Genomic DNA, 20,101 nt, shown 5'->3' with positions numbered 1-20,101 from the left:
CCTTACAGCAACCCTGTTCTGATGTTTCTGGCATAGGCCAGATCCAGACAGGCCTTTATCCCAGGAGAATCCCCATTTTAAAAACATGGATTTTCCTGGGGGCCTGAGGATTGATTTTCCTCCTCCCCCCCCCCCCCCCCCCCCCCCGCTCTCCTGGGGCATCATTTCTATGCACTGAGAGAGCTGGCCAAAGCCTGTAATTGAGGCTGGGTAAGTTTTCATTACTTTTCAAAGGGGTCTGGGGGATTCAGGGGAGGGGAGTGGACATTCCCACAGTTTACCGAGCTTATTTAGCCTGGTAAACTGTGGGAATACTGTCTGGACTGCAGTACTCTGCAGCCCAGATCTGGAAATACTGGGTTTATCCCGTACCTTCCAAGAAGGAGTGGAATAAACCCACTAACTAATTAATTAGCTACAAGCCAGGATTTTCCTAGTTTGCAGCAATTTAATTCGGGACCATTCAGAACTTTGTCTGGACAGTTCCAAATTAAAGGTACTGCTTGGATGGGCCATAGAAAACCTGAGTGTTTAATATTATTGTAAAACTGATATTTCATCCCTACCGCACAGAATGATTAACAAACCTAATGTATTTTCCTATCAGGCACAATCCATTAAAGAGTTCTCCTTTGCAAACTGTCTTGAAAGGAATGGGTGCAGTAGAAGAGCAGAGTAGTGTGTATTCAGACTATTTCTGTAATTTTTTAATTATGATTTATACAATTTCCTTTTAATTGTTTTTGCTGCCATATTATTAACATACTTTTGGATTACCAAAGTAAAGACTTCCCATTTAAAACTGGGACATTAAGATATAAAATCAAATAGTAGAGGCAACTATGTCATATTTTGGTTAGGCTGTTAAGCAATATCTAGAGGGGGAATACATGAATCTTGTTTTGATATGCATAAGAGAACATGCATAGAAGGGGATCAAGATTGTAATAGTTCCAGCCTGTTCTAACACATTCCTCTACATTCATTAACACCTTTGAGTGTATAATTGCAAGCACGTAGGTCTGTTTTGGAAAGCAGAGTTCAAATTTCAAGAGGGACATCCTACACCTGGAGACTCATTATAGAAACTTAACTGTAGATCAGGAATCTATTTACATGAACCTGTATATAGGCATATAGTGAGGATATATGCCTCATTCACACTGTAACAACATTGCTTTCTTTCTTCTCGTCCATGCTAAAGCGTAATGTCTTTTCCAAAGTACTTTTTTTTCTTTTACAAAGGAGAAACAGAATATTTCCAATGTATTGTCAAAGGCTTTCATGGCCGGAATCACTGGATTGTTGTAGGTTTTTTTTGGGCTATATGGCCATGGTCTAGAGGCATTCTCTCCTGACGTTTCGCCTGCATCTATGGCAAGCATCCTCACTACCTCTGAGGATGCTTGCCATAGATGCAGGCGAAACGTCAGGAGAGAATGCCTCTAGACCATGGCCATATAGCCCGAAAAAACCTACAACCCAGAATATTTCCAGTTTACCATGCATCATTTTGTAAAGATTGAACACTCTTTGTGGGTTTGACTTTTGCAGTTCAGGCCAGACTATTAACAGAACCACATTCTGTATACAAACTGGCCTGACCCTTGCAATCTGTGGGGGAGGCCCTGCTCTCGGTCCCACCCCCGTCTCAAGCATGGCTGGTGGGAATGAGAGATGGAGTCTTCTCCGTGATTGCTCCCCACCTCTGGAACTCCCTCCCAAAAGAATTAAAAACTGTTCTTTCTCTCCTCACTTTCAAAAAACTGCTAAAAACCCACCTATGCACTTTGGCGTATGGAGAGGAGGAAGCCTAACATTCTATACTTTTGCTTAGATATGTTACATCTTGTCTTGAGACTGGAACTAACTTCAGCCTGTTCGTTATGGCACATCATATCTTTATAAGGTTTTAACTTTTGTTCTTAGTTGATTTTATTTTGTGTTTAAATTTATATTAACTGTTATATCCGGATGGGTTATTTAAGTTCTTACTGTCAGTTACTTTGTTTGTTATTAAGTTCAATGTTAGGTGGTTTTTATATTGTTCAATATGATCTGATATAATTTGTTTCAATATTTTCCCCCCTTTTTTGCATTGAATGTTTGCCATACATGTTGGAAACTGCCCTGAGTCCCTTTGGGAAGACAGAGTGGTCTACAAATAAAGATTATTATTATTTGATTAAAATGTTATCTCTAGGTCCTCCCATTTAGCTCCATCAGAATAGGATAATAGAATCGCACTGGGGAACTTAGAGATTCTTAGAGAGATAACATCTCTAGAAATCTCTAGATCTTTTAGTGCAATTTTGTGGTCAACCTACAGCAGACGGTGACCATAATGTCATGCTGGAGGACTGAGAGATTCATAGAAAGGGTAAAACACATATCAATTTTGGAAGGTCCAAACATTTGTGGATTCCTTTCTTTCCTTAGATACACAAAGGTTCTTATTAATTTATTTTAATTTTATAAAAAGAACAACAATGTCTTAAGCTTTTTAATTACAGATGGGACATCAGAAGAAGTACTTGTTGGTGGAGGAACGTCTAGACACTGCTTTTTTGAACTCATTCCTGGTACAGAATACAAAATCAGTGTCCATACTCAGCTTCAAGAAATAGAGGGACCTGGTGTTAGCATACTGGAAATGACATGTAAGTGAATATATTTTTTTAAATATCATGTCACTTGAGCATAATTCCTGCTGCCATTATCAAAAGCAGGTAGAGTTTTTATCTTCTCATTCTCCCCATTGACTGGTATGATAGTGGGGAGCCGTGACAGTGTGGGGTTCCTGCTGGTGTACCGTCCACCTCGCGATCCAGTAGCCTCCCTGTCTGAGCTAGCGGAGGTGGTCTCTAATTCGGCCTTGGTTTCCCAGCGCCTGGTGGTGTTGGGAGATTTTAACATCCACGCTGAGACCACCCTATCTGGCGCAGCTCAGGACTTTATGGCCACCATGACGACCATAGGACTGTCACAGATAATATCTGGCCCCACTCATCAAGCTGGACATACTCTCGACCTTGTTTTCGTGGCGGACAACGAAATGATCAGAGTGGAAGATCAAAACATCCTTCCGGTGTCATGGTCTGATCATTATCTGATCACTTTTAGACTTGCTGCGACTCTTAACCTGTGGAGGGGTGGAGGACAGATTAAAATGGTCCGCCCTAGGAGACTGATGGATCCGGAAGGATTCCTGAGGAATCTTGGGGTTCTTCCTGCCTTGGAGCCTGGCGATTCTATCGACGCCTTGGTAACTCTCTATAATGGGGAGATGTCCAGGGCGTTAGATACGATCGCTCCCGAACGCCCCATCTCGTTGCGTCGTGACAGACCATCTCCCTGGTTCACCGGGGAGCTGGCTGTGATGAAGCATACGAGAAGGGGGCTAGAGCGCAAATGGAGGAAATCTCGGGCCGTCTCTGATCGAGCACGGGCTAAAGCCTCTCTTAAGGCATACTCCGTGGCTATACGGGTGGCCAGGAAATCATTCACGACCACCCGTATAGCGTCTGCAACTAACAGATCATCGGAGCTGTTTCGGGTCGTGGGGGAACTCCTCCACCCACCTGTGGTCGAGGAGGTCACTGACGACCCAGCAGCTCGGTGTCGCAATTTCGCACACCATTTTGCAGATAAAGTCGCTCAGATACGCCTCGAGCTCGACTCCAATTCTATCGCAGTGCCAGAAGAGGTGACGGAGGCACCTGCTTGTCCATCCTTGTGGGATTCTTTTAGGCTTGTTCTTCCTGAGACCGTAGAGGAGGTTCTTGGGGCTGTGAGGGCGACCACCTCACCTCTAGACCCATGCCCATCTTGGCTCATTAAATCAGCCAGGGAGGGGTTGGTTGACTGGTTTGTATTGATTGTCAATGCATCGTTGGAGCAAGGGATTTTTCCATCTGGTTTGAAACAGGCAGTGGTTCGTCCACTCCTCAAAAAAGCTTCCCTTGACTCCACGGTGCTGAATAACTACAGGCCAGTCTCCAACCTCCCTTTCTTGGGTAAGGTGCTGGAGCGGGTGGTCGCCTCGCAGCTCCAGGGCTTCCTAGACGATACCAACTACCTAGATCAGGCACAGTCTGGTTTCAGGCCTGGCCATGGCACCGAGACAGCCTTGGTCGCCTTGGTGGATGACCTCCGCAGAGAGCTGGACAGGGGGAGTGTGACCCTGTTGGTTCTCCTGGACATCTCAGCGGCTTTCGATACCATCGATCATGGTATCCTTCTGGGTCGTCTCTCTGGGATGGGCCTTGGGGGCACGGTTCTGTCGTGGCTCCGGTCCTTCCTGGAGGGACGCACCCAGATGGTGAAGCTGGGAGACGCCTGCTCGGACCCCTGGCCTTTGACCTGTGGGGTCCCGCAAGGCTCTATTCTGTCTCCCATGCTCTTTAACATCTACATGAAACTGCTGGGAGAGGTCATCCGGAGTTTTGGAGTTGGGTGCCATCTCTATGCGGATGACACACAACTCTACTACTCCTTTCCACCTAATTCCAAGGAGGCTTCTCGGGTGCTGGACGAGTGCCTGGCCGCTGTGTCGATCTGGATGAGGAAGAACAGGCTGAAGATCAATCCCGACAAGACAGAGGTCCTCCTGGTCGATCGTAAACCGGATCGGGGTATAGGGTGGCAACCTGTGTTGGACGGGGTTACACTCTCCCTGAAGCCACAGGTCCGCAGTTTGGGTGTCCTCCTGGATTCGTCGCTTACACTTGAGGCTCAGGTGTCAGCGGTATCCGGGAGGGCCTTTGCACAACTGAGACTTGTGAGCCAGCTGCGACCATACCTCGTGAAGGCGGATCTGGCCGGGGTGGTCCACGCCTTGGTCACCTCTAGAATGGATTACTGCAATGCGCTCTACGTGGGGCTGCCCTTGAAGACGGCTCGGAAACTACAATTGGTCCAGCGGGCAGCAGCCAGGATGCTAACTGGAGCTCATTATCAAGAGAAGTCAACCCTCTTGTTCAAGGAGCTCCACTGGCTGCCATTTATTTTCCGAGCCCAATTCAAGGTGCAGGTGCTCACCTACAAAGCCCTGAACGGTTTGGGACCACCCTACCTGCGTGACCGCATTTCCATCTACGAACCCACACGCTCGCTCCGGTCATCTGGGGAGGCCCTGCTCGTGATCCCACCTACGTCGCAAGCGCGCTTGGTGGGGACGCGGGACAGGGCCTTCTCTGTGGTGGCCCCCCGACTTTGGAATGCCCTTCCAAAAGAGCTTCGTCAGGCCCCTACTCTGGCAGTTTTCAGAAGGAACCTAAAAACTTGGCTGTTCCGATGTGCCTTCGCAGATTAGGAATCCCCATCCCAAGTCCTAGATGCACTTTAGCACAACTAATGTTGCTGCACACCGCACTTTTAATCCTACGTTCCTCCTGCCATCTCAGCACTTTTAACCCTGTACCTCATTGCGCTGGCCGAACCAGTTTTAATAGTGTCTTGATGTATGGTCATTGTGGTTATTTTGCTTAATTGTTTGATTTGCTTTGTTTATTGCTGTGTTATGTTTTCTATTGTATTGTGTTTTGTGGCTTCGGCCCGTGTAAGCCGCATCGAGTCCTTCGGGAGATGCTAGCGGGGTACAAATAAAGTTAATAATAATAATAATAGTGCTAGGGATTTTATCTTAAATTGGAAAAACAGCTGAAAATAGGTTACATTGTGAATTTGTGCAAGGAGACATCAAATTGCCCTTTTCAGTCCAGAGCCTGGAAAAGTTACTTTTGATTACATCTTCTGGAATGGCTATCTAGCATCACCAATGGCTCTTCTACCTAGCAGATTCAGGGAGATGGTTCGCAAAGTTTCCCCGGTCTGGACTTGTTATAAGAAAGATAGAAATGAAGAATATTTAAATCTTTTACTTCACTTGGGAATCTTAATAGCTTTTGTTTCATCTTGTTCATGACTATCATTGGCTTTAAATCCTCATATTCTGTCAGCTTTTCCAGTTGTTTCTCTTCAGTCTTTCTGTTGCCTGGGATGATGATGATGATGATGATGATTATTATTATTGAAAGAAGGTTGCTATACTAGAGTGGGGTCTTCTTATCCCTTTTAGGAGTGAAAAGCAAGTGTCTCACAAAATGTGTCTAAAACCTAGATAGAAAACTGCTGAACAAGAGTACTGTTTTGTGAAAGAAACGCTAACATACAAGCCGAAGTCTTGTATGTTTTAGGGCCGAGTAGAGAGAGAGAGAGATGTCACCTATCATCGCCATGTGAGTCTTAGCATAGAAGTATTTGCTTGGCAGCAGCCATAGCATTCTCCAGCCTGTCTTTGATCATGAGGTCCTATTCAGTAGCAACAGGAGACATGTGAAGGGGAAGGAATTTGTGAGTGAGGAAGCGAGTGTTTAACTTCTCTCCTGCCCACCACTTTTCCTCCAGATGAGTTTCCTAAAAGGTGTGGAAAATATGCCTATGGAAAGAAACCCCCTTTTTGGCTGCTGTTTCTTCCTGGCAAATCCCTACCTTCCTGCACCTGCATGGCAAACACAAACTAGGCTGATCTATTTTTACCACTGAACATAGGACTGTCTTCCTCAGCAATATCCATCTCACAATTATATTCTGTATGACCATAAACATAGTAGTGACTACTCCAGAAAGCAAAGAATTTTACCAGGAATCCAATACAGCAGGTCTTACTCAACTTTTTCCACTTGCAGCCCTTTCCACCTGAGAAATATTTATGTGAACCTATCTATATAGGTATATAAAACAGGCACAAATCAATATTTGCAAGGTTTGCTGAACAGTCTGATTCTCCATTTTGTGAAGTGCAGTGGAAGCATTTTCTGCAGAGTCCACTGTAAACACTGTAAATGGGTGGTAACAATTTTTATGACCTGGCATTAAGCTCAGAGGACCCAGTTTTGGGTTGAGAGAGACCCACAGTATAAGAAGCAGTGCAATAGAGCAACAGAGAATAAACTTTGGGCTTGTGGGTGTATTATTTCTTGTTATTGCTTCTGTTAATATTTTACTGTAACCTATTAGTCTACAAGAATCCACTAATCAGAGCCATGTGCAAAATCGTCCAGAGGTTGTATGTAGAGTCAACTATTAATTGAATTTTGGAGCTGTATTCCACATCTGGACATCTGGGTGACAATAGATAAATATATTATTCTAACATAAAGAATCAAAGTGGCCAATGTTTCTGCCCAAAAGCAAAAGAAATAAGTAATTAGCACAGACCAACGATACTGATTTTTTTAAAAAAATTAACTTACTTTTGAAAACATCTGGAAATAATAATCTTCTTACTGGTGCACTCTAAATTACCTAGTTTATCTCCTGTTTGGTTTCAATCTACATTCTCCCCATCCCTGGAATGTGATCTTCCTCTTTTCTTACTGCCTTCTATTTTAAGAAGCATTGTTGTCTTTTCTAGTGCGTAATCTGTTTTTCATAGATGATCCAAATTATGACCATTTCAGTTTAGTCATCTTGGCTTCTAGGGAGAGCTCAGGCTTGATTTGCTTTCTAAGGTACCATATCCATACCATACCATGTCCTCAGAACTCTTCTCCATAACCATATATCAAATGAATGGATTTTCTTCTTACTAGCTGTTTTCACTGCCCAGCTTTCACAACCATACATAGGAAATATGATGGCATGGGTCATCCTAACTTAAGTATTCAGTGATACATCTTTACACTTCATACTCCTTCAGAATTTCTGTGGTACAAATATATTGCTTTGTTTTTAGTATTAAGTTTCCCATTATTGTTCTTTTATTTCTCCCTTAGTACCTTTCCCAACTGAGCCACCATCTACTCCTTTAACGACTACCCCACTGCCAACCATTCCTCCTGCAAAGGAAGGTAAGTGGTTTTGGTGACAAAACATTGAAATATATATATTAAAAATAACCTTCTTCTGTTAGGCAAACAGTTTTTTTAGTTCTTCCAGATGGTCAATAAAATCTCACATTTTAGAACAAAAGAAGGAAGAATTCTTAGTTAGAGAGGGGAGAATTCAGCCTTAGAAGTGGAATTCCATTGTCCTTTAACTTCCCAATTATTTTGTATGTTTCAGTTTGCAAAGCTGCAAAGGCCGACCTTGTGTTTTTGGTGGATGGGTCATGGAGTATTGGAGATGACAATTTCAACAAAATAATTGGATTTCTATACAGCACTGTTGGAGCTCTTGATAAGATTGGCCCTGATGGAACTCAGGTAAGTGAATGAGAATGGAGGATGGAGAAATGTTTGACTGTGACAATTAGCTGGATCAAAATGTGGTAATATACTTTGATTTCTGGTGGAATCTTTCTGTAGATAAATGTATATGAAGAGTACAAATCCTGATAAGTAAAGTAAAGACTTTCTGTATATATTTCAGATTTCAATATTAATGTCAAAAATACATAGTATGATTTTACATAGGATTTGTGCTACATTAGAACAGTAAAGACAAATATCTGAGAAGCTAAGTCGGGTAAGGCCTGGTTAGTACTTTGAAGGGAGACTACCAAGGGATATCAGATAGTTGTAGGCTATATTTCAGAGGAATGTAATGAGAAAGCACCTTTGAATAATTCTTGGAAAGAAAAACACTATGATACTCCACTAATTGTTTAGATAGTTGGTGGCATTAAAAGGGGCCTTTAGATTTCCAGTGTTATATATTAACAAGGGCAAGATGAATGGATAGCATCCTTGAAGTGACTGGACTGACCTTGAAGGAGCTGGGGGTGGTGACGGCCGACAGGGAGTTCTGGCGTGGGCTGGTCCATGAGGTCACGAAGAGTTGGAGACGACTGAACGAATGAACAACAACAACAACAACAACAACAACAACAACATATATTAACACTTTTGGTAAAAATGATATTTGATGTTTGCTGAGGTAGGCAACCAGCTGGGGGCTGCTATGGGGCATTGTGAAGCCCCTTCTTCTAGTAACAGATCTGGGTGAGAGTAATAAAGTATGTGAGAGAGTTTGCACCCTTTCTTCCATGTCCATAAGAAACAAGAACTGTGGAACAGGGCTATCACCACTAGTTGGCAGAATGAGTTAACCTCCACAAGCAACAAATCCAAGGAAACAATGGTGGACGGTGGTGAAATATTGGAGGACAGAGCTGCATGGGCCTCCTTCCCTTCTTCATCCTCCTCTACCTCCTCCTAGTTTTCATTCATAACTTGCCATTTCTCCAGTAATCAGCTGCAAAGCTGTATGCAAATAATTAAAGCAATTACAGATTAAAAAATACTAATACATCAATGTACAGTATATAAAACAATAAAAAGGTGACATTATAGTGTTAGAATCATTAACATCAATAAACAGTCAACAAAGCAGCAGTGAGAAACATTTTGCAGTCAATTCAATAAAAATTCTCATTATTTGTGATATAAAGAATGTCTCGATTCATAAATAAATAGGTCAAATGTTGAGAGATATTTTACATGCTACTTTATGGAACTCTTTTGTTTGTGAAAAAATGTTTTTGTGCAACCCCTGATTTTTCCAAAGTTTCTTATTTTTTGCCAAAAAAGGAAGTTTTTTCACACATCTGGGAGGAGGGTGTGCACTTTTGACAAAAATGAAATTTTCACAAAAAAATAAAGAAATGTGCAAAAACTCTTACAGTCTCTGTAGATGAGGACTGAACATTTGAGAGTATTTATTCCTGCATGTGAGAACAAAATAAGTCAAGATTTATGTCCTGAGTATGGTATGGCTAGCTTCCATTCATCTTAAAATACCTTTTTTTTTTTTGCAGGTGGCAATTGCACAGTTCAGTGATGATCCCAGAACAGAATTTAAACTTAATGCCTACAGAACAAAAGAAACTCTTCTTGAAGCTATCCAGCAAATAGCCTACAAAGGAGGAAACACCAAAACAGGTGGGGCGGATTGTGAGGTAGAAGTTGTTTTTGTTGATTTTAAGAAAAAATACAAATTTCTATTAAAAATGAGAGCAGGAAGAATGATATTTGAAGTAAAAAAATCTCTGCAAACAAGATTCGGTTGGACCAACCATTGTTAGAAATAAGCCTGGTACAACTCGAACTTAGGGTACTTTTCTATGTCTGGTGGTTCAGTGCAGTATCATTTGTGTCATGAAGAGTTCTACCAAACCTTTTCTTTTTGTTGACCCATGAAATTACAATTTTTCACTTCCATTTTAGTATCCAGCTATAAGCATGGCCTCTCATCTGAACTATAAATTATCATGAATTTTAAGTACCAGTCCTTCAGAAATTTCACTACCATATCTGATAGTTTGAAGTTGGCTTGTGTAACTGAAATTAATGACACAGTGTTGGTTTGAATGCAGAGCAAGTTGTGGCTACTAAAAGAAATGGCAATGGCAGAAGAGAAGAAAAGATGAATTGCTTGGGTCTATGGTTACTTACAACTCATTTTCTTAACATCTGTTATGTTTTTATAGTACAGGCAGTCCGTGAGTTACAAACATCCAACTTACAAATGGTTCATAGTTAAGAATTGGGGTGGGGGGTGAGACAACAGGAAGTAAGAGAGATCTACCTCTCGGAAGGGAAATTTACTCCTGAAAGAATTGTCATGGGGAAAAGGTGTCTCCACTGAAGCTGTATCACCAATACTTGGCATTTTTTCAAAATCAAATTATCTCAGGGACAGAAAGTGAGGCAAAATCTTATGAACAGGGGCACAGACTGCATAGGGGTGTTAACCTTTCCCTATGCTATCTAAAGCAGATAGATAGATAGATAGAGAGAGAGAGAGAGAGAGAGAGAGAGAGAGAGATAGGCTGGAGCTACACTTAAAAATGTACCTGTTCCAACTTACATACAAATTCAACTTACGAACAAGCCTACAAAACCTATCTTGTTTGTAACTTGGGGACTGACTATGGGCAGAGTAACGTCTCCTCTTTTGTTTTCTGTTCTTTTTACAGGCAAGGCAATTAAACATGTTCAGCAGGTCTTATTTACCATCGATTCTGGGACCAGAAAAGGGATCCCAAAGGTTTTGGTGGTGATCACAGATGGACGATCACAAGATGATGTGAACAAAGTCTCCAGAGAGATGCAGTTAGATGGTAATTTGACACTCTTTTTGGAAATAGTCATATTATCCCCTATTTTCACTTTCCAAAAACTAAGGTGTCTCAAGAGACCTTTCAGAAAATATAAAGGGGAGGCACAAATAGAAATGTTGTAATAATGTTGCTTATCCCAACTGTAATTTTAAATAAAGACTATGCTCTGGCTATATCTGAAAGATATTTAACTCTTTCCTTGTTCTAGTCATATAGAATCATAGAATCATTGAGTTGGAAGAGACCTTATGGGCTATCCAGTCCAACCTCCTGCCAAGATGCAGGAAAATTACCTTTGATGCATCCCTTACAGATGGCCATCTAGCCTCTGTTTAAAAGCCTCCAAAGGAGCCTCCTCCACACTTCATGGCAAAGAGTTCCACTGCCATCACACTAGAGAAAAAATCCTTTTTCAATCCGGTTTCTACCTTCTGCAGAATTCTGGGGTTTGTAGTTTAGTGAGGCTGTTAAAGACTCCTCCCTAAACTATAAACCCCAGAATTCTGCAGGCGGCAGAAACAGGATTTTAAATGAATTTATTCTCTAGTGTGGTAAAGTTAGGAAGTTCTTTCTAATGTTCAGGTGGAATCTCCTTTCCTGTAGTTTGAAGCCATTGTTCCACGTCCGAGTCTCCAAGGCATCAGAAAACAAGTTTGCTCCCTCCTCCCTATGACTTCCCCTCCCATGTTTATACATGGCCATCATATATCCTCTCAGCCTTATCTTCTGCAGGCTAAACATGCCCAGCTCTTTAATATACACATACTCTTCTTTACTCACAGCCCATCTTATACCTTGAGTAGGCTGCTTAACACAGAAAGACTGAATAGGATTTCCACCTTAAAAGCTAAGCTGAATCTTTTTCTCATAGTATTGTGTCTTGCATCATTTTTCTTCATGTGAGAAAAAGTACAGAATATAATGAGATTATTAGAGCTGGACTCCTTTGATCCAGATGTTTCACTATCTCAGTCAGGGACGATGAAGTAGAGTTTGGACCAGTTATTTTATTAGGCCATAAATGAAGAAACTCTAAGCCAGAACGGCTGCTGGACTCCAAAACCATTTCTGTAGGATCCCCCATTTAAAAACTTAGTTTGTGGGTTCAACACATTGATTTCACCCTTCTGGCTCACATCCAGAATTTGCAACATAGTGCTGGCACAGTGGTCAATACTGTTGTGTTGGCAGAGCTAGTGTTAAAATTAAGTCATACATTTTTGAAAAGAGTAAGGGAAATAAATCTGTGTGTTTCTTTGTCCATTTGACATGCTACGTAGTTTCTGCTCCTAAAATAAACTTGGCTGGCCAAGAAGAGAGAAGTCCAAAAACAAAGTTTAAAAAGTAAACTGACGATGTTCATTGGGCCAGGGAGGTGAATCAGTATTTTTCTACTGTAGTGTGCACCATAGAAAGCTGTTTTTGTTTTTCCATGATGAACGGAGTCAGAATAATTACCTAGAGTAAACATTGCTGTTTTGGCAAGGGAATCATTTTAGTTAGGTTTTGCTGATTATCAAAAATTAATCCCGCCCCCCCCCCTTTTCTTCCCTTTCCTAGGATTCAGCATATTTGCCATTGGAGTAGCTGATGCTGACTACTCAGAACTGCTTAACATTGGCAGCAAGCCGAGTGAAAGGCATGTCTTCTTTGTGGATGATTTTGATGCCTTCAAGAAGATTGAAGATGAACTGGTCACTTTTGTCTGTGAAACAGCATCAGCAAGTTAGCAGTTCTTTATTTTACTTGCTTTTCGTTTTTGCTCAGACAGTATAACAAGTCTATTTTTGCAGCACAATAACACTTATCTGTGTGATTATTTGAAAGCAAGTCTCATTGCAACCAATAATGCTTATTGTAAGATGATGATTTACTGCTGAAAAATTGTAAAAGCTTTCTGTTTGCATGTTCTTGCTTTCTCTTCAGTCCAACTGGAATTATTTTGTCAAGAACTTTGAAACTTGCTTTGTGAGGTTATCCTTTCTATGATCACTGAGGCCCCATCTACACTGCATTATATAGTCGGTATAGACCAGTGGTTCCCAACCTTTTCTTGACCAGGGACAACTTTGACCAGGGACCACTCTCCAATATTTGTACCAAAAGGGTGCTAATCAGTTTTTGTCAACTTTAGATTCGGTTTGGTTATTTGGGGTGTCGGTTCAAAAAATTGCATTGGATAGACCACATCAACTCTAGTTTCTGATATAGAGCATATGACATCCAGTAGTCATCATCTGCTCACCCACAGAACAACGATATTTAATAATCTAGAGCTGATGTGGTAGTAGTAATTTTTCATGGGTATTCAGTCTCTCCCCTCCCAACATCCTCATTGTCTTGGCACTATAGGAGGGTTTCGTGAGACTAGTCACTGTCGTTGCCATGTGGTTTTGAGACAACATTGTAGTAATAGTGAGGCTGTGGACCACAGGTTGGGAACCACTGGTGTAGACTCATACAGTGCAGTTTAACTGTATTGAATCGCATGGTCAGTGAGCCTACACTGACCATTGAACTGACCATTATATGAGTTTTAGACGGCATTATATGGCAGTGTAGATGGGACATTAAAGTCAAATGAGTGGGGCAGAAAATTCTTCTTACTACATTTGACATTAGGGTTCCATCTACTCTAATGTCAATGTTGTGCCTCTTCTTCTGTGAGCATCAGGAAATAGAATTAAAATTACATCCTACATAGATGTTAATATGCTGCTATATGGACCAGCAGAGCCTTTCCTTCCTTCTGGCCAAGACCTTTTTCTATAATATTTACTTAGTAAATCCTACTTGGCAAAGGCCCACAGCAAGATTAATTAAATTTCCTTTTTTAATATACTGCCAGATTTAGTATTTCTTCTTCATTAGCAATGAATAGCCATCTGTTCCCTATAAAGCAAGGATATGCAATAGACATTCAATGGGTCCCATGGGGTTCCCAAAGCACCCCTTTAAAATTATGCCACCAAAATTTTGGTGACAAATTAAACCAGTGAATTTGGGCTTCAATCCACTAAAAACCATAGAACAAGCCAAAAACCAATAAGACATTTTGGAAATATAATTAAGACACGGATTTCTTTCTTGCTTTATAGCCTTCCCCACTTTGCCACCACACCAAACTTCTATAGTAATAATAATATACTTTATTTATATTCCGCTCCATCTCCCTGAGAGAACTTAGAGCGGATTACAGAATCCATATATGGCAAACATTCAATGCCATTATACAATTAACAACAAAGACAGACAGTACATAGACAGAGGCAATACTTCCCTCTTTTTCATCTCCGGCATCTGGAGGCTGTTCTCAACTCAGCTATAGGGAGGTGCCCTTGGTCCATTTTTCCACATCGAGGAGCCTGTTGTCCATGGATGCCTTCCTGATCGAATTGCTGGCATGTTTTCAGTGGCACCTTTTTACCTCCCCACCGAAGTGGGACCTGTTTATCTACTCATATTGCTTTTTTCAAACGCAGAAGCTAGGGATGATGGCAGGAGCTCACCCCAACCTGTGGCTTGAACTGCCAGCATTCTGGTCGGCAAGATTTTCTGTAGCTGGTGGTTTAACCCACTGTTCTGTGTTCTTATGGTATTTGCCACAAAATGCAATAGCGTAGCAGCAGCAAGTACCCCCTCAAACATACTAGAGTTGCCTAGCACTGCTTGAGAAAGAACATTAAATAGGTTTTTCTGACACTATTATTCTTTTTTATCAGCTGTGATGAAATAGTTCAATTTTGCTTTAGAAGAAAAAGAATAATGGTGAAAAGTAGTCTGTATTCTTTCTTATCCCATGGGGAAGATGACAAATTAAAGTGCTAGGATATCATAACTCCCCCAAGTATTTATATAAATGGGTTGATCCTATAAATGGGAAGCTTTGGTTACGGGCACAGTAGCCTTGCAAAATCTTATCAGTGCTTTGCCCTTGTTTAATGATTAATTATGTTTCATGCCCTTGCCAAAGCCATAATCCTTCAAGGGGGAAAAATCAAGAAACAACACAGGAGAGATTAGGATGCAGTGATTTACCTATGATGTCATGATAATTCCCATAAACAAGTTAGTAAAGAAAGGATGGCAGTTGGAAGAAAGTCATCTCACATTCCATTTCCTATATCCTACTGATTGAAACATCATCTGTACAGAAATGAGTTGTATCTTCATCTTGCGATTGTTTATATATGTCACTGTATGGATCCTGATTTGTTTCTCTATGTATAAATCTAGTGGCTATTACAGAGAAGTCCAGAGTAATTAGCATTTCATTCCCAATTTTCCCAAATCCTAGAATTTGAGGTGAAAATAGGAGACTCAAATTAAGTATAATCATGATAGCTTTAATAGAGATTCAATAGCCTGAAACTATGTATTGTTGAAGGTTTTCATGGTCTACCTCACTACCTCTGAGGATGCTTGCCAAAGTGCAGGCGAAACGTCAGGAGAGAATGCCTCTAGACCATGGCCATACAGCCTGAAAAAACCTACAACAACCCAGCCTGAAACTATTCAGATAGTTACTGTTTTAGTGGTCAAAATTATTGTGGTTAAAACTAGTCAGTCAACATCTTAGTTAAGTGGGATGGTACTGATGATGATAATATTTGTTACTTGAGAATAGGTTTTAGAACACATTTGTTTGCACTACTAGTTACAAACTGTATATCCAAGCCCTAATACTGATCTAGTTTTATTTTAATTTGTGAATATAGTAAATCAAAATATTTCTTCTCCTTCAGGGGTTCAAATACTTATTGTCTTCCTTTTTCCAATTATAGCTTGCCCATTGGTTTACAAAGATGGCAACAGCCTAGCAGGTATGTTCTCATATATTATTATTATTAAAAGTTAACACATTCCATATAGGAATGCTTGCTGTTACATTTGATCACTGTTAGAAATAGCAACGTTTCCTTTAGCCAGCTATTCTCCACCCCAATTGGAACAATGAATAGTGTCCAAAGTAGGTACAATTCCACTGGTGTTCAGGGGAGCAGCTCATCCAAGTGCCTAAGGAAGCATGCAGTGTATAAGATATAACAAATGGTCTGTCCATTCCAGATCAGTCATTGGTTATCTGAGCAAGATGCAAGAAGAAGTAGGATTGGTTATCTGGGCAAGATGCAAGGAGAAGTAGGATGGTCATTGATAGACAATCCAGAAGTCATATCAGCAGGTCAGATGTCCCATCTTCCTGAGCCAGTCTGGAGTAAACAGAATAGTCCAAAGCATAGTCAGTCCAAGATTGAGATAAAACAGGAGTTTGAGATAGTATACTCATACACTCGTAAGCAATAACATCAAGAGAGAATAGCTGGGATATATCCAGTTATTTCTGGGCCACAGGTGTTAATTAGGCCAACATCTCATACTTATTCAGTGCAGGGCTTGGTGTTTCTCCCTCTGTTATTTAAAGAAGAATGGGTGCATGCTATCACAATGCCAGGGCTCTGCCAGAATTCAGGCAGAGGTAAATCTAACAGTTTAATTAAAGCAGCACTTACTTTCTGGCTGTTTTAATAGTCCAAAATATAAAACATAAAGATAGCACCCAGCCACAGAAGAGTCTATACCATAGTCAAAAGCCATTCCAAAGGTTCAAGATTCCAAGAGTTCAGGAGACAGGTTTCTGAAAATCCAGAAACCTGGAGGAAAACCAGCATCATCTACCACCAAGATAAAACAAATTCTTTTCTCCCAAAGATCAGTCCCAAGGTTAGCTCCTTAAATCTAGTAACACCCATCGGCAACCTATTCCTTGCATGCCTCCACCCTTAATTGCTTTTACCTGTAAACTGTTACTTACAAATTACTCAGCCCTTTAGAACTAAGACTTACTTTAACCCTTCCATCACCAACTGCTAGATCTGCCACCACCAACCACTATCAACTGTGGGACATGACACATGACACATGTCACCTTCATTGCCTGAAGCTTCTGCCAGCTTCTGCTATGGATCAGGGTTCCCAGTCCCCATTTCTCCAGACTGAGAGAGAGAGCCACAATCAAAAGTTGCAGATGCTTGGAAATCAGTCATTTCCTCCTCCAGGGAGTGGGTTTTGACAGCTGAGCCCCTTCACATACTGGTCTGTATCCCAGTAGTGGTGACAGGTAGCACATTAAATTGAATGGGATCCCTGAAACACTGATCAGTGATGAAACAACAGAGAGATTCCTCTTTGTATGGTTCTCTCTTTCCCAGTTAGAGCAATGAGAACTAAATACAGTATACTCAACAGGAACAACTGGCTCTCCAAAGTATCTCTTGAATGCTGTGCCTTGCAGTCCCAATCAAAATGGCAAACAGCAAGTGAGGGGAAATGAGGGCTTAAAACTTTGGACAAGCAGTGCCAACCACACTACTGTTCCAAATGTACCAATGACATAAGTTAGGTTCATACATTTAACTCAGTTTCACCTACCAAACATTTCCCTTTCGTAGCCTCTTTCAGTTACAATTGAAACACTTGATAGCTGTCCAAGAACCATCGGTTTGCTTTATATTCTGTCGGTTCTCTGATATGAAGGTTCCCTGGAGATGTGTCAATGCTATTAAATTTAACAGTGATATAAATCTCCATTCTGTAGCTCATTTTCACTCCCTGGCTAGATTAACAGGCAGAACTGACATGCATTATGCTTTTTGTGGTTTCCAGGATTTAAAATGATGGAGATGTTTGGTTTGGTTGAAAAGGAGTTTGCAAGCGTGGAAGGAGTTTCTATGGAGCCTGGGACATTTAATGCCTACTCCTGTTACAGACTGCATAAAGATGCCTTGGTTTCACAGCCAACCAAGTATGTAATCTTTATATATTCTTATAACAGATTAAACTTCTTGCAGTCAGCCATGAAATAAATGTGCTGAAAACTAAAATGTGCCAACATTTAAAAAATATCTGCACATAGAAGATGACAGATGGATAGATGGATACACAGACAGGCAAATAGCATCAGACTTTGCTCTGCCATTTGTCAATAGTCTGGAGAGACAAAACTAAAATTGAGATTCAGGATATAGTTCAGCATTTCTCAACCTGGGGTTTGGAACTCCTGGGGGGTTGTGAGGGGGTGTCAGAGGGATTGCCAAAGTCCATCAGAAAACACAGTATTTTCTGTTGATCATTTGGGGTTCTGTGTGGGAAGTTTGGCCCAATTCTATAGTTTGTGGCATACAGAATGCTCTTTGATTGTAAGTGAACTATAAATCCCAGGAACAACAACTCCCAAATGTCAAGGTCTATTTTCCCCAAACTCCGTGTATCCGTGTCAAGCTTGGTCCAGATCCATCATTGTTTGAGTCCACAGTGCTCTCTGGATATAGGTGAACTACAACTCCAAAACTCAAGGTCAATGCCCACCAAACCCTTCCAGTATTTTCTTTTGGTCATGGGAGTTCTGTGTGCCAAGTTTGGTTCAATTCCATCATTGGTGAAGTTCAGAATACTCTTTGATTATAGGTTAACTATAAATCCCAGAAACTACAACTCCCAAATGACAAAATCAATATCCCCCCAACCCCACTAGCATTCAGATTTGGGTGTATCGGATATTTGTGCCAAATTTGGTCCAGTGAATGAAAATCCTTCATATCAGAGATTTACATGACGATTCATAACAGCAGCAAAATTACACTTATGAAGTAGCAACAAAAATAATTTTGTGCTTGGGGGTCACCACAACATGAGGAACTGTATTAAGGGGTTGCAGCATTAGGAAGGTTCAGAACCACTGGTATAGTGGAGGAACAACTTATTGCCAAAAACACACTTGCATATATTTGCCACCACAAGAGAGGGCAACGGTTGGGTTTCTACCTCAGTTGTACTGTGGTTTAGGCTTTCTCTGAATGGTATTTAACAGCAAACATTGGGAAATGTAACAGGTTTCAAAGTATTTCTTTCTGTGAAAAGTTTGTTGCATTGATTAAAAGAGGAAAGAGGGGAGTTGGGTGTAAGCCAAGTGGAGCAATCTCTTTAAGTGCTCCTTGGGGAAAGAAAAGGATAGAGAAACAAGACCTCCAAACAAGACCTGCAAGTTTCCCATGGGTATGACTTCCCTTCCACAGAGATTTCTTACCCTCCTGTAAAACACCTTGGAAGAACGAACTGATAGACGAGAGTGTCTGGAAGGCCATTCAGTGGCCTTTGTCTTATCTAGATGAACTTCATTTATTCATTGGCTACCTTCCAGAGCAAAAATACTCAATTTAGAACTACGAGGACTAGCTCTTTGAGTTCTTTCACACATGATATTTTACAAAAAAATATTTCACAAAGTACAGTATACACAAGAGTTCAGAAAGTGCATCCTGCTCTTATCCTGTATTGTACATTCTCTGGCTGGTTAAGAACAAAAACCAACCATATGTAGCAGCTCATGACCCTTTCAACTTACTTTTCCCCCTTGGATTTGACAAAGTGCCACAAGAAAGTCAAGCCTTCTGGTTGGAGGCCCAAGTGATGCATAGATGAAGGATTGAGGCCAAAAACGAAAATGAGCCACCTTTATTTTCCCTTGCCATTCAGGAAATTGTAGTATAACTGTAGAGTCCTGCTTATGTTCTCGGGGTTTCTAGTTTTAACAGCTTCTGAACAGAATCCAATAAGAGGCCACCATTTTTGGTTTGCAAAAGCAGAGGTCTTCTACAAAATGTGGGATTGGAAGCCTCCTTTTTGAAGAATCCCTTCAGTCATTATATTCCAAAATAAGTCAACCATTCATTTGGCAAGGAAAAGGTTTAACCATCCACCAGAAGTGCTGTTTTCAGAGATGTAGTATCTAGCATTGCTATTATTTTTTAAGCTGAGATTTAACTTGTTTCCTTTCAAACCGTTACTGTAGGAATCTTTCCTATATACTAGGCTGCCTGTGCTGCCTCTGGAATGTTACCAGGGTTAATCTTTACCTTGGCCAGACCTATGCTTTAAAATAATCATTAAATTTATTTATCATATATCCCAATCTGGCATGAAGGTTGAGCATTAAAACACAAGAGAGAAGCAGATTGTGTTTCGGAGACAGTGGGATCG

The 20,101-nt window shown here is 41.0% G+C and overlaps 1 protein-coding gene across 3 annotated transcripts in view; it reads left to right on the top strand.

The window, feature by feature from the left end:
- The window catches only part of COL14A1 (collagen type XIV alpha 1 chain), a 143,943-nt gene that overhangs the window by 80,562 nt on the left and 43,280 nt on the right, over window positions 1-20,101 (top strand). For all 3 annotated transcript variants that reach the window (XM_060775831.2, XM_060775829.2, XM_060775830.2), the window contains 8 exons: window positions 2,514-2,660; window positions 7,779-7,853; window positions 8,068-8,207; window positions 9,761-9,884; window positions 10,922-11,065; window positions 12,626-12,790; window positions 15,850-15,888; window positions 17,729-17,867. In XM_060775831.2, coding sequence (XP_060631814.2) covers window positions 2,514-2,660; window positions 7,779-7,853; window positions 8,068-8,207; window positions 9,761-9,884; window positions 10,922-11,065; window positions 12,626-12,790; window positions 15,850-15,888; window positions 17,729-17,867 — 973 coding nt within the window. The remainder of the gene's footprint in view (window positions 1-2,513; window positions 2,661-7,778; window positions 7,854-8,067; window positions 8,208-9,760; window positions 9,885-10,921; window positions 11,066-12,625; window positions 12,791-15,849; window positions 15,889-17,728; window positions 17,868-20,101) is intronic.

The sequence above is a fragment of the Anolis sagrei genome, chromosome 4 (assembly GCF_037176765.1).
Source record: "Anolis sagrei isolate rAnoSag1 chromosome 4, rAnoSag1.mat, whole genome shotgun sequence".
Classification (NCBI taxonomy): domain Eukaryota; kingdom Metazoa; phylum Chordata; class Lepidosauria; order Squamata; family Dactyloidae; genus Anolis; species Anolis sagrei.
The sequence above is the reverse complement of the archived record's forward strand: the minus strand, read 5'-3'. Positions and strand labels throughout refer to the sequence as shown.